At 56.0% G+C, this 21,451-nt stretch overlaps 1 protein-coding gene across 1 annotated transcript; it reads left to right on the top strand.

Annotated features, from left to right (window-relative positions):
- The first annotated feature begins 17,768 nt into the window (after window positions 1-17,768).
- LOC129356724 (hydroxyacid-oxoacid transhydrogenase, mitochondrial-like) lies at window positions 17,769-21,445 on the top strand. The gene is given in 16 exon segments (XM_055026285.1): window positions 17,769-17,910; window positions 18,423-18,460; window positions 18,599-18,642; window positions 18,755-18,808; window positions 19,123-19,277; window positions 19,368-19,399; window positions 19,402-19,419; window positions 19,422-19,559; window positions 19,632-19,709; window positions 19,775-19,877; window positions 19,950-20,102; window positions 20,259-20,357; window positions 20,441-20,519; window positions 20,596-20,692; window positions 20,786-20,943; window positions 21,012-21,445. Coding segments are annotated over 16 exon segments (1,383 nt in total). The 5' UTR covers window positions 17,769-17,857; the 3' UTR covers window positions 21,096-21,445.
- Window positions 21,446-21,451: the final 6 nt, after the last annotated feature.

Genomic DNA, 21,451 nt, shown 5'->3' with positions numbered 1-21,451 from the left:
AGATGGTATGATCTGCTGGTTTATTGGTGTTTAGATGAATCCAGACTGATCATCCTGGGGCTCTGAGCAGAACTTAAAGCAGGTATCAGTACCGGTACCGGTACCGGTCCCAGCTGCAGTCGTCCTTCAGTCCAGTCGCCTTATGGACATGAATCTTTCTCCTGTTGAGAATAATGGTCCACATTCCCACTCAGTGACTCTCTGACCTTCTTCACCTCCCGGCTGAACCTCTGCTGCTCTAAACAGGATCTTTCTTGATTATTTTTCATTTGGATCGTTTGTCTTTAAAAGGTATTTTTGTGAGAGAAAAAGTTATTCTATGCATCAGTCAGCCAGGTTAATATCTTTATTTTAGGCGTCAGGTTTGGGATGAAGGTAAACAGCAGCCATAAATGTTCACCTTAATGATAAAAACATGAAGCTTCAGCTTCACCGTAATGTCTCCAATCAAAAAGAGAAGCTTGTGGGTCCAGAATCCCTGAAGAACTTGATTTTTCATGTTACTTTTGAAGTTTCTATCCTGATTTAAAAAGCGTCCAGCTGCAAATGAAAGACTGAAATAAGGCATTATGAACTCAATAGAAAATGAAATGCAGTCTTCATTTGTGCTGCAAAAGTTTTAAAGTCTGCGACTTTGTTCACACACAGAGGTCCATAATGTTTCCTCAAAGCATTTTAAAATTACATATATAATTACAACTATTATAAATACTAATACTCCTTGGAACAAGCATGTTGCCATGGTTTCTGCTTCACCTGGCGGGAGACTTGCAGGTATTTCTACTAATTTACCTTAAAATGTATTTCTGGAGGCGACAGGCGGAGAAGCAGCTGCTGCCTCCCACAAATTAGGATTTATAGAGGAAAGGTGACCAGCCATCTGCGCGTGCACCGCTTTATGCATTTAGTGCAGCAAGTTTTAGTGTGAAAGCTGCAGGAGTTCCCTGGTCTCTGGTTCCTGGTCTCTGGTTTCCTGGTCTCTAGTCCCTGGTCTTTGGTTCCTGGTCTCTAGTCCCTGGTCTCTGGTTCCTGGTCTCTGGTCCCTGTCTCTAGTCCCTGGTCTCTGGTTCCTGGTCTCTAGTCCCTGGTCTCTGGTTCCTGGTCTCTAGTCCTGGTCTCTGGTTCCTGGTCTCTAGTCCCTGGTCTCTGGTTCCTGGTCTCTAGTCCCTGGTCTCTGGTCCTGGTCTCTAGTCCCTGGTCTCTGGTTCCTGGTCTCTAGTCCCTGGTCTCTGGTCCCTGGTCTCTGGTTCCTGGTCTCTGGTTCCTGGTCCCTGGTTCCTGGTCTCTGGTCTCTAGTCCCTGGTCTGTGGTTCCTGGTCTCTGGTCCCTGGTCTCTGGTCCCTGGTCTCTAGTCCCTGGTCTCTGGTCCCTGGTTCCTGGTCTCTGGTTCCTGGTCTCTGGTCTCTAGTCCCTGGTCTCTGGTCCCTGGTTCCTGGTTCCTGGTCCCTGGTCTCTGGTTCCTGGTCTCTGGTCTCTAGTCCCTGGTCTGTGGTTCCTGGTCCCTGGTCTGTGGTTCCTGGTCTCTGGTCTGTGGTTCCTGGTTCCTGCTCTGTGGTTCCTGGTCTGTGGTTCCTGGTCTCTGGTCTCTAGTCCGTGGTCTGTTGTTCCTGGTCCCTGGTCTCTGGTTCCTGGTCTGTGGTTCCTGGTCCCTGGTTCCTGGTCTCTGGTCTGTGGTTCCTGGTCTGTGGTCCCTGGTTTCTGGTCCCTGGTTCCTGGTCCCTGGTTTCTGGTCCCTGGTCTCTGGTTACTGGTTCCTGGTCTCTAGTCCCTGGTCTCTGGTTCCTGGTCTCTAGTCCCTGGTCTGTGGTTCCTGGTCTCTGGTTCCTGGTCTCTAGTCTCTGGTCCCTGGTCTCTGGTTCCTGGTCTCTAGTCCCTGGTCTGTGGTCTCTGGTCTGTGGTTCCTGGTCTCTGGTCCCTGGTCTTCGGTTCCTGGTCTCTAGTCCCTGGTCTCTGGTTCCTGGTCTCTAGTCCCTGGTCTCTGGTTCCTGGGCTCTAGTCCCTGGTCTCTAGTCCCTGGTCTCTGGTTCCCTGTCTCTAGTCCCTGGTCTGTGGTTCCTGGTCTCTAGTCTGGTCTCTAGTCCCTGGTCTGTGGTCTCTGGTCTGTGGTTCCTGGTCTCTGGTCCCTGGTCTTCGGTTCCTGGTCTCTAGTCCCTGGTTCCTGGTCTCTAGTCTCTGGTCTCTGGTCTGTGGTTCCTGGTCTCTGGTCCCTGGTCTCTGGTCTTTGGTTCCTGGTCTCTGGTTCCTGGTCTTTGGTCCCTGGTCTCTAGTCCCTGTTCTGTGGTTCCTGGTCTCTGGTCTGTGGTCCCTGGTCTCTGGTCTCTGGTTTCTGGTCTGTGGTTCCTGGTCTCTAGTCCCTGGTCTTCCTGGTCTGTGGTTCCTGGTCTCTGGTCTCTAGTCCTGGTCTGTGGTTCCTCGTCCCCGGTCTGTGGTGCCTGGTCTCTAGTCCTGGTCTCTTGTCTCTAGTCCGTGGTCTGTGGTTCCTCGTCCCCGGTCTGTGGTGCCTGGTCTCTAGTCCTGGTCTCTTGTCTCTAGTCCGTGGTCTGTGGTTCCTGGTCCCTGGTCTCTGGTCTGGTTCCTGGTCTCTGGTCTGTGGTCCCTGGTTTCTGTATCTGGTTCCTGGTCTGTGGTCTCTTGTCCCTAGTCCCTGGTCTGTGGTTCCTGGTCCCTGGTCTGTGGTTCCTGGTCTCTGGTCTGTGGTTCCTGGTCTCTGGTCTGTGGTTCCTGGTCCCTGGTTTCTGGTTCCTGGTCTGTGGTCTCTTGTCCCTAGTCCCTGGTCTGTGGTTCCTGGTCCCTGGTCTGTGGTTCCTGGTCTCTGGTCTGTGGTTCCTGGTCTGTGGTTCCTGGTCTCTGGTCTGTGGTTCCTGGTCCCTGGTTTCTGGTTCCTGGTCTCTGGTCTCTAGTCCCTGGTCTGTGGTTCCTGGTTTCTGGTCCCTGGTTTCTGGTTCCTGGTCTCTGGTCTGTGGTTCCTGGTCCCTGGTCTGTGGTTCCTGGTCCCTGGTTTCTGGTTCCTGGTCTGTGGTTCCTGGTCCCTGGTCTCTGGTCTGTGGTTCCTGGTCCTGGTCTGTGGTTCCTGGTTCCTGGTCCCTGGTCTCTGGTCCTGGTCTGTGGTTCCTGGTCCTGGTCTCTAGTCCCTGGTCTCTTGTCTCTAGTCCGTGGTCTGTGGTTCCTGGTCCCTGGTCTGTGGTTCCTGGTCTCTGGTCTGTGGTTCCTGGTTCCTGCTCTGTGGTTCCTGGTCTGTGGTTCCTGGTCTCTAGTCCGTGGTCTGTTGTTCCTGGTCCCTGGTCTCTGGTTCCTGGTCTGTGGTTCCTGGTCTCTGGTCTGTGGTTCCTGGTCCCTGGTTTCTGGTATCTGGTTCCTGGTCTGTGGTCTCTTGTCCCTAGTCCCTGGTCAGTGGTTCCTGGTCTCTGGTCTGTGGTTCCTGGTCTCTGGTCTGTGGTTCCTGGTCCCTGGTTCCTGGTCTCTGGTCTCTAGTCCCTAGTCCCTGGTCTGTGGTTCCTGGTTTCTGGTCCCTGGTCTCTGGTCTGTGGTCCCTGGTCTCTGGTCCCTGGTCTCTGGTTCCTGGTCTCTGGTTCCTGGTCTCTAGTCCCTGGTCTCTGGTCCCTGGTCTTTGGTTCCTGGTCTCTGGTTCCTGGTCTTTGGTCCCTGGTCTCTGGTTCCTGGTCTCTAGTCCCTGGTCTCTGGTCCCTGGTCTTTGGTTCCTGGTCTCTGGTTCCTGGTCTCTGGTCCCTGGTCTCTGGTTCCTGGTCTCTAGTCCCTGGTCTCTGGTCCCTGGTCTTTGGTTCCTGGTCTCTGGTTCCTGGTCTTTGGTCCCTGGTCTCTGGTCCCTGGTCTTGGTTCCTGGTCTCTGGTTCCTGGTCTCTAGTCCCTGGTCTCTGGTTCCTGGTCTCTGGTCCCTGGTCTCTGGTTCCTGGTCTCTGTTCCTGGTCTCTAGTCCCTGGTCTCTGGTTCCTGGTCTGTGGTTCCTGGTCTCTGGTCTCTAGTCCCTGGTCTGTGGTTCCTGGTCCCTGGTCTGTGGTTCCTGGTCTCTGGTCTGTGGTTCCTGGTTCCTGCTCTGTGGTTCCTGGTCTGTGGTTCCTGGTCTCTGGTCTCTAGTCCGTGGTCTGTTGTTCCTGGTCCCTGGTCTCTGGTCTCTGGTCTCTGGTCTGTGGTTCCTGGTCCCTGGTTCCTGGTCTCTGGTCTGTGGTTCCTGGTCTGTGGTCCCTGGTTTCTGGTCCCTGGTTCCTGGTCCCTGGTTCTGGTCCCTGTATCTGGTTACTGGTTCCTGGTCTCTAGTCCCTGGTCTCTGGTTCCTGGTCTCTAGTCCATGGTCTGTGGTTCCTGGTCTCTGGTTCCTGGTCTCTAGTCTCTGGTCCTGGTCTCTGGTTCCTGGTCTCTAGTCCCTGGTCTGTGGTCTCTGGTCTGTGGTTCCTGGTCTCTGGTCCCTGGTCTTCGGTTCCTGGTCTCTAGTCCCTGGTCTCTGGTTCCTGGTCTCTAGTCCCTGGTCTCTGGTTCCTGGGCTCTAGTCCCTGGTCTCTAGTCCCTGGTCTCTGGTTCCCTGTCTCTAGTCCCTGGTCTGTGGTTCCTGGTCTCTAGTCTCTGGTCCTAGTCCCTGGTCTGTGGTCTCTGGTCTGTGGTTCCTGGTCTCTGGTCCCTGGTCTTCGGTTCCTGGTCTCTAGTCCCTGGTTCCTGGTCTCTAGTCTCTGGTCTCTGGTCTGTGGTTCCTGGTCTCTGGTCCCTGGTCTCTGGTCTTTGGTTCCTGGTCTCTGGTTCCTGGTCTTTGGTCCCTGGTCTCTAGTCCCTGTTCTGTGGTTCCTGGTCTCTGGTCTGTGGTCCCTGGTCTCTGGTCTCTGGTCTCTGGTTCCTGGTCTCTAGTCCCTGGTCTCTGGTTCCTGGTCTGTGGTTCCTGGTCTCTGGTCTCTAGTCCCTGGTCTGTGGTTCCTCGTCCCCGGTCTGTGGTGCCTGGTCTCTAGTCCTGGTCTCTTGTCTCTAGTCCCGTGGTCTGTGGTTCCTGGTCCCTGGTCTCTGGTTCCTGGTCTCTGGTCTGTGGTCCCTGGTTTCTGGTATCTGGTTCCTGGTCTGTGGTCTCTTGCCTAGTCCCTGGTCTGTGGTTCCTGGTCCCTGGTCTGTGGTTCCTGGTCTCTGGTCTGTGGTTCCTGGTCTCTGGTCTGTGGTTCCTGGTCCCTGGTTTCTGGTTCCTGGTCTGTGGTCTCTTGTCCCTAGTCCCTGGTCTGTGGTTCCTGGTCCCTGGTCTGTGGTTCCTGGTCTCTGGTCTGTGGTTCCTGGTCTGTGGTTCCTGGTCTCTGGTCTGTGGTTCCTGGTCCCTGGTTTCTGGTTCCTGGTCTCTGGTCTCTAGTCCCTGGTCTGTGGTTCCTGGTTTCTGGTCCCTGGTTTCTGGTTCCTGGTCTCTGGTCTGTGGTTCCTGGTCCCTGGTCTGTGGTTCCTGGTCCCTGGTTTCTGGTTCCTGGTCTGTGGTTCCTGGTCCCTGGTCTCTGGTCTGTGGTTCCTGGTCCCTGGTTTCTGGTCCCTGGTCTCTGGTCCCTGGTCTGTGGTTCCTGGTCCCTGGTCTCTAGTCCCTGGTCTCTTGTCTCTAGTCCGTGGTCTGTGGTTCCTGGTCCCTGGTCTGTGGTTCCTGGTCTCTGGTCTGTGGTTCCTGGTTCCTGCTCTGTGGTTCCTGGTCTGTGGTTCCTGGTCTCTAGTCCGTGGTCTGTTGTTCCTGGTCCCTGGTCTCTGGTTCCTGGTCTGTGGTTCCTGGTCTCTGGTCTGTGGTTCCTGGTCCCTGGTTTCTGGTATCTGGTTCCTGGTCTGTGGTTCCTGGTCTGTGGTTCCTGGTCTCTGGTCTGTGGTTCCTGGTCTCTGGTCTGTGGTTCCTGGTCCCTGGTTCCTGGTCTCTGGTCTCTAGTCCCTAGTCCCTGGTCTGTGGTTCCTGGTTTCTGGTCCCTGGTCTCTGGTCTGTGGTTCCTGGTCCCTGGTTTCTGGTCTGTGGTTCCTGGTCCCTGGTTCCTGGTCTCTGGTCTGTGGTTCCTGGTCCTGGTCTGTGGTTCCTGGTCCCTGGTCTGTGGTTCCTGGTCCCTGGTTTCTGGTCCTGGTCTCTGGTTACTGGTTCCTGGTCTCTAGTCCCTGGTCTCTGGTTCCTGGTCTCTAGTCCCTGGTCTGTGGTCTCTGGTCTGTGGTTCCTGGTCTGGTCTTCGGTTCCTGATCTCTGGTCTCTAGTCCCTGGTCTGGTTCCTGGTCTCTAGTCCCTGGTCTCTGGTTCCTGGTCTCTAGTCCCTGGTCTCTGGTTCCTGGTCTCTAGTCCCTGGTTCCTGGTCTCTAGTCCCTGGTCTCTGGTTCCTGGTCTCTAGTCTCTGGTTCCTGGTCTCTAGTCCCTGGTCTCTAGTCCCTGGTCTCTGGTTCCTGGTCTCTAGTCTCTGGTCCCTGGTCTCTGGTCCCTGGTCTCTGGTTCCTGGTCTCTAGTCCCTGGTCTGTGGTCTCTGGTTCCTGGTCTCTGGTCCCTGGTCTCTGGTTCCTGGTCTCTGGTCTCTAGTCCCTGGTCTCTGGTCTCTAGTCCCTGGTCTGTGGTCTCTGGTCTGTGGTTCCTGGTCTCTGGTCTTCGGTTCCTGGTCTCTGGTCTCTAGTCCCTGGTCTCTGGTTCCTGGTCTCTAGTCCCTGGTCTCTGGTTCCTGGTCTCTAGTCCCTGGTCTGGTTCCTGGTCTCTAGTCCCTGGTCTCTGGTTCCTGGTCTCTAGTCCCTGGTCTCTAGTCCCCTGGTCTCTGTTCCTGGTCTCTAGTCTCTGGTCCCTGGTCTCTGGTTCCTGGTCTCTAGTCCCTGGTCTGTGGTCTCTGGTTCCTGGTCTCTGGTCCCTGGTCTTTGGTTCCTGGTCTCTGGTCTCTAGTCCCTGGTCTCTGGTTCCTGGTCTCTAGTCCCTGGTCTCTGGTTCCTGGTCTCTAGTCCCTGGTCTGTGGTTCCTGGTCTCTGGTTCCTGGTCTCTAGTCCCTGGTCTCTAGTCCCTGGTCTGTGGTCTCTGGTCTGTGGTTCCTGGTCTCTGGTCCCTGGTCTTCGGTTCCTGGTCTCTAGTCCCTGGTTCGTGGTCTCTGGTCTCTAGTCTCTGGTCCCTGGTCTGTGGTTCCTGGTCTCTGGTCCCTGGTCTCTGGTTCCTGGTCTCTAGTCCCTGGTTTCTGGTTCCTGGTCTCTAGTCCCTGGTCTGGTTCCTGGTCTCTAGTCCCTGGTCTGTGGTTCCTGGTCTCTGGTTCCTGGTCTCTAGTCCCTGGTCTCTGGTCCCTGGTCTCTGGTTCCTGGTCTCTGGTTCCTGGTCTCTGGTCCCTGGTTTCCTGGTCTCTGGTCCCTGGTCTCTAGTCCCTGGTCTTTGGTTCCTGGTCTCTAGTCCCTGGTCTCTGGTTCCTGGTCTCTAGTCCCTGGTCTGTGGTTCCTGGTCTCTGGTTCCTGGTCTCTAGTCCCTGGTCTCTGGTCCCTGGTCTCTGGTTCCTGGTCTCTGGTTCCTGGTCTCTGGTCCCTGGTCTCTGGTTCCTGGTCTCTGGTCCCTGGTCTCTGGTCCCTGGTCTTTGGTTCCTGGTCTCTGGTTCCTGGTCTCTAGTCCCTGGTCTCTGGTCCCTGGTCTTTGGTTCCTGGTCTCTGGTTCCTGGTCTTTGGTCCCTGGTCTCTGGTTCCTGGTCTCTAGTCCCTGGTCTCTGGTCCCTGGTCTTTGGTTCCTGGTCTCTGGTTCCTGGTCTTTGGTCCCTGGTCTCTGGTTCCTGGTCTCTAGTCCCTGGTCTCTGGTCCCTGGTCTTTGGTTCCTGGTCTCTGGTTCCTGGTCTTTGGTCCCTGGTCTCTGGTCCCTGGTCTTTGGTTCCTGGTCTCTGGTTCCTGGTCTCTAGTCCCTGGTCTCTGGTTCCTGGTCTCTGGTCCCTGGTCTCTGGTTCCTGGTCTGTGGTTCCTGGTCTCTAGTCCCTGGTCTCTGGTTCCTGGTCTGTGGTTCCTGGTCTCTGGTCTCTAGTCCCTGGTCTGTGGTTCCTGGTCCCTGGTCTGTGGTTCCTGGTCTCTGGTCTGTGGTTCCTGGTTCCTGCTCTGTGGTTCCTGGTCTGTGGTTCCTGGTCTCTGGTCTCTAGTCCGTGGTCTGTTGTTCCTGGTCCTGGTCTCTGGTCTCTGGTCTGTGGTTCCTGGTCCCTGGTTCCTGGTCTCTGGTCTGTGGTTCCTGGTCTGTGGTCCCTGGTTTCTGGTCCCTGGTTCCTGGTCCCTGGTTTCTGGTCCCTGGTCTCTGGTTACTGGTTCCTGGTCTCTAGTCCCTGGTCTCTGGTTCCTGGTCTCTAGTCCCTGGTCTGTGGTTCCTGGTCTCTGGTTCCTGGTCTCTAGTCTCTGGTCCCTGGTCTCTGGTTCCTGGTCTCTAGTCCCTGGTCTGTGGTCTCTGGTCTGTGGTTCCTGGTCTCTGGTCCCTGGTCTTCGGTTCCTGGTCTCTAGTCCCTGGTCTCTGGTTCCTGGTCTCTAGTCCCTGGTCTCTGGTTCCTGGCTCTAGTCCCTGGTCTCTAGTCCCTGGTCTCTGGTTCCCTGTCTCTAGTCCCTGGTCTGTGGTTCCTGGTCTCTGGTCTCTGGTTCCTGGTCTGTGGTCTCTGGTCTGTGGTTCCTGGTCTCTGGTCCCTGGTCTTCGGTTCCTGGTCTCTAGTCCCTGGTTCCTGGTCTCTAGTCTCTGGTCTCTGGTCTGTGGTTCCTGGTCTCTGGTCCCTGGTCTCTGGTCTCTGGTTCCTGGTCTGGTTCCTGGTCTTTGGTCCCTGGTCTCTAGTCCCTGTTCTGTGGTTCCTGGTCTCTGGTCTGTGGTCCCTGGTCTCTGGTCTCTGGTTCCTGGTCTGTGGTTCCTGGTCTCTAGTCCTGGTCTCTGGTTCCTGGTCTGTGGTTCCTGGTCTCTGGTCTCTAGTCCCTGGTCTGGTTCCTCGTCCCGGTCTGTGGTGCCTGGTCTCTAGTCCTGGTCTCTTGTCTCTAGTCCGTGGTCTGTGGTTCCTCGTCCCCGGTCTGTGGTGCCTGGTCTAGTCCTGGTCTCTTGTCTCTAGTCCGTGGTCTGTGGTTCCTGGTCCCTGGTCTCTGGTCTGTGGTTCCTGGTCTGGTCTGTGGTCCCTGGTTTCTGGTATCTGGTTCCTGGTCTGTGGTCTCTTGTCCCTAGTCCCTGGTCTGTGGTTCCTGGTCCCTGGTCTGTGGTTCCTGGTCTCTGGTCTGTGGTTCCTGGTCTCTGGTCTGTGGTTCCTGGTCCCTGGTTTCTGGTTCCTGGTCTGTGGTTCCTGGTCCCTGGTCTGTGGTTCCTGGTCCCTGGTCTGTGGTTCCTGGTCTCTGGTCTGTGGTTCCTGGTCTGTGGTTCCTGGTCTCTGGTCTGTGGTTCCTGGTCCCTGGTTTCTGGTTCCTGGTCTCTGGTCTCTAGTCCCTGGTCTGTGGTTCCTGGTTTCTGGTCCCTGGTTTCTGGTTCCTGGTCTCTGGTCTGTGGTTCCTGGTCCCTGGTCTGTGGTTCCTGGTCCCTGGTTTCTGGTTCCTGGTCTGTGGTTCCTGGTCCCTGGTCTCTGGTCTGTGGTTCCTGGTCCCTGGTCTGTGGTTCCTGGTTCCTGGTCCCTGGTCTCTGGTCCCTGGTCTGTGGTTCCTGGTCCCTGGTCTCTAGTCCCTGGTCTCTTGTCTCTAGTCCGTGGTCTGTGGTTCCTGGTCCCTGGTCTGTGGTTCCTGGTCTCTGGTCTGTGGTTCCTGGTTCCTGCTCTGTGGTTCCTGGTCTGTGGTTCCTGGTCTCTAGTCCGTGGTCTGTTGTTCCTGGTCCCTGGTCTCTGGTTCCTGGTCTGTGGTTCCTGGTCTCTGGTCTGTGGTTCCTGGTCCCTGGTTTCTGGTATCTGGTTCCTGGTCTGTGGTCTCTTGTCCCTAGTCCCTGGTCAGTGGTTCCTGGTCTCTGGTCTGTGGTTCCTGGTCTCTGGTCTGTGGTTCCTGGTCCCTGGTTCCTGGTCTCTGGTCTCTAGTCCCTAGTCCCTGGTCTGTGGTTCCTGGTTTCTGGTCCCTGGTCTCTGGTCTGTGGTCCCTGGTCTCTGGTCCCTGGTCTCTGGTTCCTGGTCTCTGGTTCCTGGTCTCTAGTCCCTGGTCTCTGGTCCCTGGTCTCTGGTTCCTGGTCTCTGGTTCCTGGTCTCTGGTCCCTGGTCTCTGGTCTCTGGTCTCTAGTCCCTGGTCTCTGGTCCCTGGTCTTTGGTTCCTGGTCTCTGGTTCCTGGTCTTTGGTCCTGGTCTCTGGTTCCTGGTCTCTAGTCCCTGGTCTCTGGTCCCTGGTCTTTGGTTCCTGGTCTCTGGTTCCTGGTCTTTGGTCCCTGGTCTCTGGTCCCTGGTCTTTGGTTCCTGGTCTCTGGTTCCTGGTCTCTAGTCCCTGGTCTCTGGTTCCTGGTCTCTGGTCCCTGGTCTCTGGTTCCTGGTCTGTGGTTCCTGGTCTCTAGTCCCTGGTCTCTGGTTCCTGGTCTGTGGTTCCTGGTCTCTGGTCTCTAGTCCCTGGTCTGTGGTTCCTGGTCCCTGGTCTGTGGTTCCTGGTCTCTGGTCTGTGGTTCCTGGTTCCTGCTCTGTGGTTCCTGGTCTGTGGTTCCTGGTCTCTGGTCTCTAGTCCGTGGTCTGTTGTTCCTGGTCCCTGGTCTCTGGTCTCTGGTCTCTGGTCTGTGGTTCCTGGTCCCTGGTTCCTGGTCTCTGGTCTGTGGTTCCTGGTCTGTGGTTCCTGGTTTCTGGTCCCTGGTTCCTGGTCCCTGGTTTCTGGTCTCTGGTCTCTGGTTCCTGGTTCCTGGTCTCTAGTCCCTGGTCTGTGGTTCCTGGTCTCTGGTTCCTGGTCTGTGGTTCCTGGTCTCTGCTTCCTGGTCTCTAGTCTCTGGTCCCTGGTCTCTGGTTCCTGGTCTCTAGTCCCTGGTCTGTGGTCTCTGGTCTGTGGTTCCTGGTCTCTGGTCCCTGGTCTTCGGTTCCTGGTCTCTAGTCCCTGGTCTCTGGTTCCTGGTCTCTAGTCCCTGGTCTCTGGTTCCTGGCTCTAGTCCCTGGTCTCTAGTCCCTGGTCTCTGGTTCCCTGTCTCTAGTCCCTGGTCTGTGGTTCCTGGTCTCTAGTCTCTGGTCCCTAGTCCCTGGTCTGTGGTCTCTGGTCTGTGGTTCCTGGTCTCTGGTCCCTGGTCTTCGGTTCCTGGTCTCTAGTCCCTGGTTCCTGGTCTCTAGTCTCTGGTCTCTGGTCTGTGGTTCCTGGTCTCTGGTCCCTGGTCTCTGGTCTTTGGTTCCTGGTCTCTGGTTCCTGGTCTTTGGTCCCTGGTCTCTAGTCCCTGTTCTGTGGTTCCTGGTCTCTGGTCTGTGGTCCCTGGTCTCTGGTCTCTGGTTTCTGGTCTGTGGTTCCTGGTCTCTAGTCCCTGGTCTCTGGTTCCTGGTCTGTGGTTCCTGGTCTCTGGTCTCTAGTCCCTGGTCTGTGGTTCCTCGTCCCCGGTCTGTGGTGCCTGGTCTCTAGTCCTGGTCTCTTGTCTCTAGTCCGTGGTCTGTGGTTCCTGGTCCCTGGTCTCTGGTTCCTGGTCTCTGGTCTGTGGTCCCTGGTTTCTGGTATCTGGTTCCTGGTCTGTGGTCTCTTGTCCCTAGTCCCTGGTCTGTGGTTCCTGGTCCCTGGTCTGTGGTTCCTGGTCTCTGGTCTGTGGTTCCTGGTCTCTGGTCTGTGGTTCCTGGTCCCTGGTTTCTGGTTCCTGGTCTGTGGTCTCTTGTCCCTAGTCCCTGGTCTGTGGTTCCTGGTCCCTGGTCTGTGGTTCCTGGTCTCTGGTCTGTGGTTCCTGGTCTGTGGTTCCTGGTCTCTGGTCTGTGGTTCCTGGTGCCTGGTTTCTGGTTCCTGGTCTCTGGTCTCTGGTCCTGGTCTGTGGTTCCTGGTTTCTGGTTCCTGGTTTCTGGTTCCTGGTCTCTGGTCTGTGGTTCCTGGTCCCTGGTCTGTGGTTCCTGGTCCCTGGTTTCTGGTTCCTGGTCTGTGGTTCCTGGTCCCTGGTCTGTGGTTCCTGGTCCCTGGTCTGTGGTTCCTGGTTTCTGGTCCCTGGTCTCTGGTCCCTGGTCTGTGGTTCCTGGTCCCTGGTCTCTAGTCCCTGGTCTCTTGTCTCTAGTCCGTGGTCTGTGGTTCCTGGTCCCTGGTCTGTGGTTCCTGGTCTCTGGTCTGTGGTTCCTGGTTCCTGCTCTGTGGTTCCTGGTCTGTGGTTCCTGGTCTCTAGTCCGTGGTCTGTTGTTCCTGGTCCCTGGTCTCTGGTTCCTGGTCTGTGGTTCTGGTCTCTGGTCTGTGGTTCCTGGTCCCTGGTTTCTGGTATCTGGTTCCTGGTCTGTGGTCTCTTGTCCCTAGTCCCTGGTCAGTGGTTCCTGGTCTCTGGTCTGTGGTTCCTGGTCTCTGGTCTGTGGTTCCTGGTCCCTGGTTCCTGGTCTCTGGTCCCTAGTCCCTGGTCTGTGGTTCCTGGTTTCTGGTCCCTGGTCTCTGGTCTGTGGTTCCTGGTCCCTGGTTTCTGGTCTGTGGTTCCTGGTCCGTGGTTCCTGGTCTCTGGTCTGTGGTTCCTGGTCCCTGGTCTGTGGTTCCTGGTTCCTGCTCTGTGGTTCCTGGTCCCTGGTTTCTGGTCTCTGGTCCCTGGTCTCTGGTTTCTGGTCTGTGGTTCCTGGTCTCTAGTCCGTGGTCTCTGGTTCCTGGTCTGTGGTTCCTGGTCCCTGGTCTGTGGTTCCTGGTCCCTGGTTCCTGGTCTCTGGTCTGTGGTTCCTGGTCCCTGGTCTGTGGTTCCTGGTCCCTGGTCTGTGGTTCCTGGTCCCTGGTTTCTGGTCCCTGGTCTCTGGTTACTGGTTCCTGGTCTCTAGTCCCTGGTCTCTGGTTCCTGGTCTCTAGTCCCTGGTCTGTGGTTCCTGGTCTCTGGTTCCTGGTCTCTAGTCTCTGGTCCCTGGTTCCTGGTCTCTAGTCCCTGGTCTGTGGTTCCTGGTCTCTGGTCCCTGGTCTGTGGTTCCTGGTCTCTAGTCCCTGGTCTCTAGTCTCTGGTCTGTGGTTCCTGGTCTCTGGTCCCTGGTCTCTGGTCCCTGGTCTTTGGTTCCTGGTCTCTGGTTCCTGGTCTTTGGTCCCTGGTCTTTGGTCCCTGGTCTCTAGTCCCTGGTCTCTGGTTCCTGGTCTCTGGTCTGTGGTCCCTGGTCTCTGGTCCTGGTCTCTGGTTTCTGGTCTGTGGTTCCTGGTCTCTAGTCCCTGGTCTCTGGTTCCTGGTCTGTGGTTCCTGGTCTCTTGTCTCTAGTCCCTGGTCTGTGGTTCCTGGTCCCTGGTCTCTGGTCTGTGGTCCCTGGTTTCTGGTATCTGGTTCCTGGTCTGTGGTCTCTTGTCCCTAGTCCCTGGTCTGTGGTTCCTGGTCCCTGGTCTGTGGTTCCTGGTCTCTGGTCTGTGGTTCCTGGTCTCTGGTTCCTGGTCTCTGGTCTGTGGTTCCTGGTCCCTGGTTTCTGGTCTGTGGTCTCTTGTCCCTAGTCCCTGGTCTGTGGTTCCTGGTCCCTGGTTTCTGGTTCCTGGTCTCTGGTCTCTAGTCCCTGGTCTGTGGTTCCTGGTTTCTGGTCCCTGGTCTCTGGTTCCTGGTCTCTGGTCTGTGGTTCCTGGTCTCTGGTTCCTGGTCTCTAGTCTCTGGTCCCTGGTTCCTGGTCTCTAGTCCCTGGTCTGTGGTTCCTGGTCTCTGGTCCCTGGTCTTCGGTTCCTGGTCTCTAGTCCCTGGTCTCTGGTCTCTGGTCTGTGGTTCCTGGTCTCTGGTCCCTGGTCTCTGGTCCCTGGTCTTTGGTTCCTGGTCTCTGGTTCCTGGTCTTTGGTCCCTGGTCTTTGGTCCCTGGTCTCTAGTCCCTGGTCTCTGGTTCCTGGTCTCTGGTCTGTGGTCCCTGGTCTCTGGTCCCTGGTCTCTGGTTTCTGGTCTGTGGTTCCTGGTCTCTAGTCCCTGGTCTCTGGTTCCTGGTCTGTGGTTCCTGGTCTCTGGTCTCTAGTCCCTGGTCTCTGGTTCCTGGTCCCTGGTCTCTGGTCTGTGGTCCTGGTTTCTGGTATCTGGTTCCTGGTCTGTGGTCTCTTGTCCCTAATCCCTGGTCTGTGGTTCCTGGTCCCTGGTCTGTGGTTCCTGGTCTCTGGTCTGTGGTTCCTGGTCTCTGGTTCCTGGTCTCTGGTCTGTGGTTCCTGGTCCCTGGTTCCTGGTCTGTGGTCTCTTGTCCCTAGTCCCTGGTCTGTGGTTCCTGGTCCCTGGTTTCTGGTTCCTGGTCTCTAGTCCCTGGTCTGTGGTTCCTGGTTTCTGGTCCCTGGTCTCTGGTTCCTGGTCTCTGGTCTGTGGTTCCTGGTCCCTGGTCTCTGGTTCCTGGTCTGTGGTTCCTGGTCCCTGGTTTCTGGTTCCTGGTCTCTGGTTCCTGGTCCGTGGTCTCTGGTCTGTGGTTCCTGGTCCCTGGTTTCTGGTCCCTGGTCTGTGGTTCCTGGTCCCTGGTCTCTAGTCCCTGGTCTCTTGTCTCTAGTCCGTGGTCTGTGGTTCCTGGTCCCTGGTCTGTGGTTCCTGGTCTCTGGTCTGTGGTTCCTGGTTCCTGCTCTGTGGTTCCTGGTCTGTGGTTCCTGGTCTCTAGTCCGTGGTCTGTTGTTCCTGGTCCCTGGTCTCTGGTTCCTGGTCTCTGGTCTGTGGTTCCTGGTCCCTGGTTTCTGGTATCTGGTTCCTGGTCTGTGGTCTCTTGTCCCTAGTCCCTGGTCTGTGGTTCCTGGTCCCTGGTCTCTGGTCTGTGGTTCCTGGTCTCTGGTTCCTGGTCTCTGGTCTGTGGTTCCTGGTCCCTGGTTTCTGGTCTGTGGTCTCTTGTCCCTAGTCCCTGGTCTGTGGTTCCTGGTTTCTGGTCCCTGGTCTCTGGTCTGTGGTTCCTGGTCCCTGGTCTCTGGTCTGTGGTTCCTGGTCCCTGGTCTCTGGTCCCTGGTCTGTGGTTCCTGGTCCCTGGTTTCTGGTCCCTGGTCTCTGGTCTGTGGTTCCTGGTCCCTGGTCTGTGGTTCCTGGTCCCTGGTTTCTGGTCCCTGGTCTGTGGTTCCTGGTCCCTGGTTTCTGGTCCCTGGTCTCTGGTTCCTGGTCCCTGGTTCCTTGTCTGTGGTTCCTGGTCTCTGGTCTGTGGTTCCTGGTCCCTGGTTTCTGGTCCCTGGTCTCTGGTTCCTGGTTTCTGGTCTCTGGTTCCTGGTCCCTGGTTCCTTGTCTGTGGTTCCTGGTCTCTGGTCTGTGGTTCCTGGTCCCTGGTTTCTGGTATCTGGTTCCTGGTCTGTGGTCTCTTGTCCCTAGTCCCTGGTCTGTGGTTCCTGGTCCCTGGTTCCTGGTCTCTGGTCTGTGGTTCCTGGTCCCTGGTCTCTGGTCTGTGGTTCCTGGTCCCTGGTTTCTGGTTCCTGGTCTCTGGTCTGTGGTTCCTGGTCCCTGGTTCCTGGTCTGTGGTTCCTGGTCCCTGGTCTGTGGTTCCTGGTCCCTGGTTTCTGGTCCCTGGTCTCTGGTCCCTGGTCTGTGGTTCCTGGTCCCTGGTCTGTGGTTCCTGGTCCCTGGTTTCTGGTCCCTGGTCTGTGGTTCCTGGTCCCTGGTATCTGGTTCCTGGTCTCTGGTCTGTGGTTCCTGGTCCCTGGTTTCTGGTCCCTGGTCTCTGGTTCCTGGTTTCTGGTCTCTGGTTCCTGGTCCCTGGTTCCTTGTCTGTGGTTCCTGGTCTCTGGTCTGTGGTTCCTGGTATCTGGTTCCTGGTCTGTGGTCTCTTGTCCCTAGTCCCTGGTCTGTGGTTCCTGGTCCCTGGTTTGTGGTTCCTGGTCCCTGGTTTCTGGTTCCTGGTCTCTGGTTCCTGGTCCCTGGTTTCTGGTTCCTGGTCTGTGGTTCCTGGTCCCTGGTCTCTGGTTCCTGGTCTCTGGTCCCTGGTCTGTGGTTCCTGGTCCCTGGTTTCTGGTCCCTGGTCTCTGGTCTGTGGTTCCTGGTCCCTGGTCTCTGGTCCCTGGTCTGTGGTTCCTGGTCCCTGGTTTCTGGTCCCTGGTCTCTGGTCTGTGGTTCCTGGTCCCTGGTTCCTGGTCTCTGGTTCCTGGTCCCTGGTCTGTGGTTCCTGGTCCCTGGTCTCTGGTCCCTGGTCTGTGGTTCCTGGTCTGTGGTTCCTGGTCCCTGGTTTCTGGTCCTGGTCTGTGGTTCCTGGTCCCTGGTCTCTGGTTCCTGGTCTCTGGTCTGTGGTTCCTGGTCCCTGGTTTCTGGTCCCTGGTCTCTGGTTCCTGGTCCCTGGTTTCTGGTCTCTGGTTCCTGGTCCCTGGTTCCTTGTCTGTGGTTCCTGGTCTCTGGTCTGTGGTTCCTGGTCCCTGGTTTCTGGTATCTGGTTCCTGGTCTGTGGTCTCTTGTCCCTAGTCCCTGGTCTGTGGTTCCTGGTCCCTGGTTTGTGGTTCCTGGTCCCTGGTTTCTGGTTCCTGGTCTCTGGTTCCTGGTCCCTGGTTTCTGGTTCCTGGTCTGTGGTTCCTGGTCCCTGGTCTCTGGTTCCTGGTCTCTGGTCCCTGGTCTGTGGTTCCTGGTCCCTGGTTTCTGGTCCCTGGTCTCTGGTTCCTGGTCCCTGGTTTCTGGTTCCTGGTTCCTGGTCTGTGGTTCCTGGTCCCTGGTTCCTGGTCTGTGGTTCCTGGTCCCTGGTCTCTGGTTCCTGGTCTCTGGTCCCTGGTCTGTGGTTCCTGGTCCCTGGTTTCTGGTCCCTGGTCTCTGGTTCCTGGTCCCTGGTTTCTGGTTTCTGGTCCCTGGTCTGTGGTTCCTGGTCCCTGGTTTCTGGTCCCTGGTCTGTGGTTCCTGGTCCCTGGTTTCTGGTCTCTAGTCTCTTCAGGTCCAGGTTCATCATGTGGCTGAATCCTGTTTCCTGGTTACCGCTCCACTCAGGAACATGTGACCCGACCTCTGACCTTTCAGAAAGCAGCTCATTGGTTTTTAATCTGAATGTGTTTCCTGAACAGGAAGTGCATCTGCTAGATCTCTTCAAAATAAAATACACTACTCAAAAAAATAAAGGGAACACTCAAATAAGACATCCTAGATCTGAATGAATGAAATAAATATGAAAATAATTTCCACCTGTTTTCTGTTCCTGCAGTGGCTGCAGTTCGGTATTGTAAAGCCACTATATTGTTCAACTAGCTTCAGTTTTCTTTCCTTTGTTGCGGTTCATTAGCTTAGCTCTTAGCTTGACGCGTTTCTGTTCCACAGTTTGCTCTTGTGCGTCTCTTCGTGAATTCAAGAATCACTTACAAAAATCCACACAAAGTCTGACGAACGACGAACTTTACTTTTCTTTGAGAGGATGATACAGAGTAGGATTCCTTAATCTCACACAGCATTCCGCATTTAACGGTCAAAAAACTGTAGAACCAGTGAAACACAACATAACACATTCCCATTTCTTTCTGCTCTCTAACACACAAAAAGCACTTATTTACGTATTTTCACTTTCGTGCATTTCTACCAAAACATAATAAAATGTAAACTTACAAATAAGAAAATATCTAAATATGCAAAAAGCATTCAGTCATGAACAATGTCACAGACTGACGTTTTTGGCTCTTACGTTTCCTTTTGCACAACAGCAGGTGATATTGATTATCAATCAGTGATGCTTTCTAAGTGGACAGTTTGATTTCACACAAGTTTGATTTACTGGAGTTATGTTGTGTTGTCTGACTGTTCCCTTTATTTTTTTCAGCAGTATATAATCAGCAACAGCCTGGAGGCTGAATGTGACTCAGCAGGTTGTGGGTTCAAATCCCGACCTTGACATGCGCATATCCGGGTTATGTACGGGTCCACAAGTGGTTCCGAGAGCGGAGTCCGCCCTCCCATGCTCATTTCCGGTGCTCTTATTGTGACAGTCGGACTTTTATTTTGAAAGGCCGGGGTGGCGGCGGCTCATTCTGGGTCAGAGCAGCTGGAAGTTCGGATAACATGGCGGGTCGGGACCGGATCGTTCACCTTCTCAGACAGCTGGAGCGCGCGGCGTAAGTCCGAACCGGTCTGGTTCCCTGCCCGGTTGGGTCGGACTTTGCGGTTCGGATGAATGTTGGTTTTTCTCGACAGCTCGGTTTGGTCCAAAAAGGTTCTGGTTCTGCAGTGGTTCGGCTCAAAGAAACGGTGTTTAATGGGTTCTACGTCACTGATCAAAGGTCCAACAGGTCAGAGTCCGAATTGGACCGGACCGGGCCGGCCGGACCTGGTCGAACCCAGACTGGTTTGGCCGTTCCAGTTCGGACTCTGACCTGTTGGACCTTTGATCAGTGACGTAGAACAGGCTAGGTTCCTGTTCCGGTTCCGGTCCGGGTCCCGGTTAGGTTCCCGGTCCGGTTCGGTGGTTCCTTGTCTTGATTCTGTGATTTCCTGTTCTGTTTGTAAAAACTTGAAGCGACTCGATCCGTTGATCTGTCAGTTACTGGATGGGTCCAGAACCAGAACCAGAACCCGACCCTGTCTCGGGGTTCCTTTTGACCCTACTGAGCATGCTCCGTGTTGACAGGTGCAGATGCCCCGCCCACTCCCACACCTTCCATCAAGGTAGGTTCCCATTGGTCCGCATGTTGACCAGACCCAGCTGGGCCCGGTCCAGCAGAACCTCCCTGTTCTGATCCGTGTGTGTGTGTGTGTGTGTGTGTGTGTGTGTGTGTGTGTGTGTGTGTGTGTGTGTGTGTGTAGGAGCGGCAGCGGGTGGTGGCAGGAAGACGGACTACGCCTTCGAGGTAACCTGGACTGGACCCGTCCGGTTCTGAATGGACCGGGTTCTGAATGGACCGGGTTCTGAATGGACCGGGTTCTGAATGGACCGGGTTCTGAATGGACCCTTGTTTCCAGATGGCGAGCTCCAACATCCGGTACGGATCCGGGGTCAGCGCTGAGGTCGGCATGGTAACCACCTTCTTCTTCATCATCATCATCACAGCGAGCCGAAGACAGACCAGAACCAGAACCAGAACCAGGCTGAATGTCCAGAAGGAGGAACAAATCTGTTCATGAAAAAAACTTCAGATTTTTTTATTTTAGATTTAAAAAACATCAAAAAAATCAAACTAAATGCAACATAAAGAATCTAAATGGATTTCTGGTTTCCTTACTAAAGAAGTCCGGCCAGAACCAGAACCAGGTCAAGACCTGGTTGACCTCTCAGGCTCCGGTCTCACCTGGGATCCGCCTCCAGGTTTCACATGCCGGTCCATTTGCAGGACCTCCAGAACCTGGGAGCCCAGAATGTGTGTGTGATGACGGACCGGACCCTGACCCGCCTGCCGCCCGTCCAGGCCGTCCTGGAGTCCCTGGTGAAGAACCGGGTCCATTTCCAGGTGTTCAACGATGTCCGGGTGGAGCCCACCGACTCCAGGTGAGACGCTAACAGCTGCTAGTAGCAGATGCTAACAGCTGCTAGCAGCGGATGCTAACAGCTGCTAACAGGCGGAGCTTCTGCTCCCAGTTTTAAAGAAGCAATCTCGTTTGCGAGAAGGGATCGTTTGACGTGTTCGTGGCGGTGGCGGCGGCTCCGTCATCGACACCTGTAAAGCCGCCAACCTGTACTCCTGCCATCCTGATGCCGACTTCCTGGACTTTGTCAACGCTCCGATAGGGAAAGGCAGGCCGGTGACCAGAGCCCTGAAGCCGCTCACAGGTCGGCCTCGCCGCTTCTGGGTCGCGAGGTTCCGGTAACCGACCGGCTCACCGCTCTGTTTTTCCTCTCCAGTTCCAACGACCGCAGGCACCGGCAGCGAGACCACCGGGGTCGCCATCTTCGACTATGAGCCTCTGAAGGCCAAAACAGGTGACAGCCATCAGAACCTCGTGCGATTGGCTGTCTCTGAGCCGTGATTGGCTGTTTCTGTCCAGGTATCGCCAGCAGAGCGCTCCGCCCCACACTGGGCATCGTGGACCCGCTGCACACTCTGAGCATGCCCGAACGAGTCGCCGCCAACAGCGGCTTCGACGTGTGGTGAGGTCAGATCTGGTTTGGGCGGGTCTTACCGGAGTTACCGGGTTCTGATGGGTGTCGTCTCTCCAACAGCCACGCTCTGGAGTCCTACACCGCCCTACCCTACAGCCAGAGGGCGCCCTGCCCCACCAATCCCATCAACCGGCCGCCTACCAGGGCAGCCAACCCCATCAGCGACGTCTGGTCCCGCCACGCCCTCAGGGTGGTCTCCAAGTACATGAAGCGGTAAACGGACCGGAACCTTCCTGAAGTTTTCCTGAAGCTTCACTCAAACTCTTCAACCGAAACGTTTCTGTTGAGATTTGACCTTTAACCTCAAAGTCCAGAGGAAGTTTCCCTGCTGTTCTGCATCCAGGTAGTGCAGCTCCGGTTTCTGTTCAGGGCGGTGCGGGACCCGGAGGACTTGGAGGCTCGCTCCAGCATGCACCTGGCCAGCGTGTTCGCTGGGATCGGCTTCGGGAACGCTGGAGTCCATCTGTGGTGAGCTGAAAGCCGTTGCCGCCCTGAACGCCGCCCTGAACGCCGCCGTCGCATTCAACCTGCCTGTGTTTTTGTCTCGGCAGCCATGGGATGTCCTACCCCATCGCTGGGAATGTGAAAACTCATGCAGCCAGGGGCTACAGCGTGGAGCACCCCCTGGTGGTGAGACACGGAACCTAAATGATTCCTGATGGCCCGCCGGCCTGCCGCTCTCTTCAACGGCTCTGTGTCTCTGCAGCCTCATGGACTCTCCGTCGTTCTGACGGCGCCGGCCGTCTTCAGCTTCACTGCAGCCATGTGTCCAGAGCGCCACCTGGAGGCCGCTGAGATCCTGGGTAGGGAGCGGGGCCCTTGACCCACAGTAAGGATCAGAGGTTAAAACCTCAGTGGTGCGTTCAGGCGTCTCTCTTTCTCTGCGGTGCGTTCAGGTGCAGATGTGCGGCAGGTGAAGCATGCGGACGCCGGCGCCGTTCTGGCTGACACGCTGCGCCGCTTCCTGTTTGACCTTCAGGTGGAGGACGGACTCGGCGCCGTCGGATACGATAAGGACGACATTCCGGCTCTGGTGAAAGGAACGCTGCCTCAGGTGAGCTGCTCACCTGCAGCTCCAGCTGTTTTGTGGCGTCTTTACATCACTTCCTGTTCCTGTTGCAGGAACGCGTGACCAAACTGTCTCCGCGGGCGCACACCGAGGAGGACCTGAGCCGCCTGTTTGAGACCTCCATGAAGCTGTACTGAGCCGCCTGCAGCCACCAGGGGGCTCCACTGCCATCCTGCAGTTAATTAATTAGCATTTGACCGGGTCATGAACCGGGTCAGAACCGGTCTCTAAAGAATTGTGATTTAAAGCTTCATGGATAACAGATCCAGAACATGAAGTTCTGAAGGAATCAAGTGATGATTTGCTGAGTCAGAACCGGATCGGATCAGGACCGGTCTCTATTGAATCATGTTTTAATCTTCAGTGACGTATTCATGAAAAACAGAACCTGAAGTTCTGAAGGAATCTTGTATTGCACCGGGTCAGATCAGAACTGGCTGGTTTTGTAATTTTAACGTTTTGATCCGAATAAAATTGTCTGAATCTGCTTCCT

This window comes from Poeciliopsis prolifica, unplaced genomic scaffold (genome assembly GCF_027474105.1).
Source record: "Poeciliopsis prolifica strain line A6 unplaced genomic scaffold, Auburn_PproV2 SCAFFOLD188, whole genome shotgun sequence".
In the NCBI taxonomy this organism is placed as follows: domain Eukaryota; kingdom Metazoa; phylum Chordata; class Actinopteri; order Cyprinodontiformes; family Poeciliidae; genus Poeciliopsis; species Poeciliopsis prolifica.
This window is presented reverse-complemented; position numbering and strand designations above follow the sequence as displayed.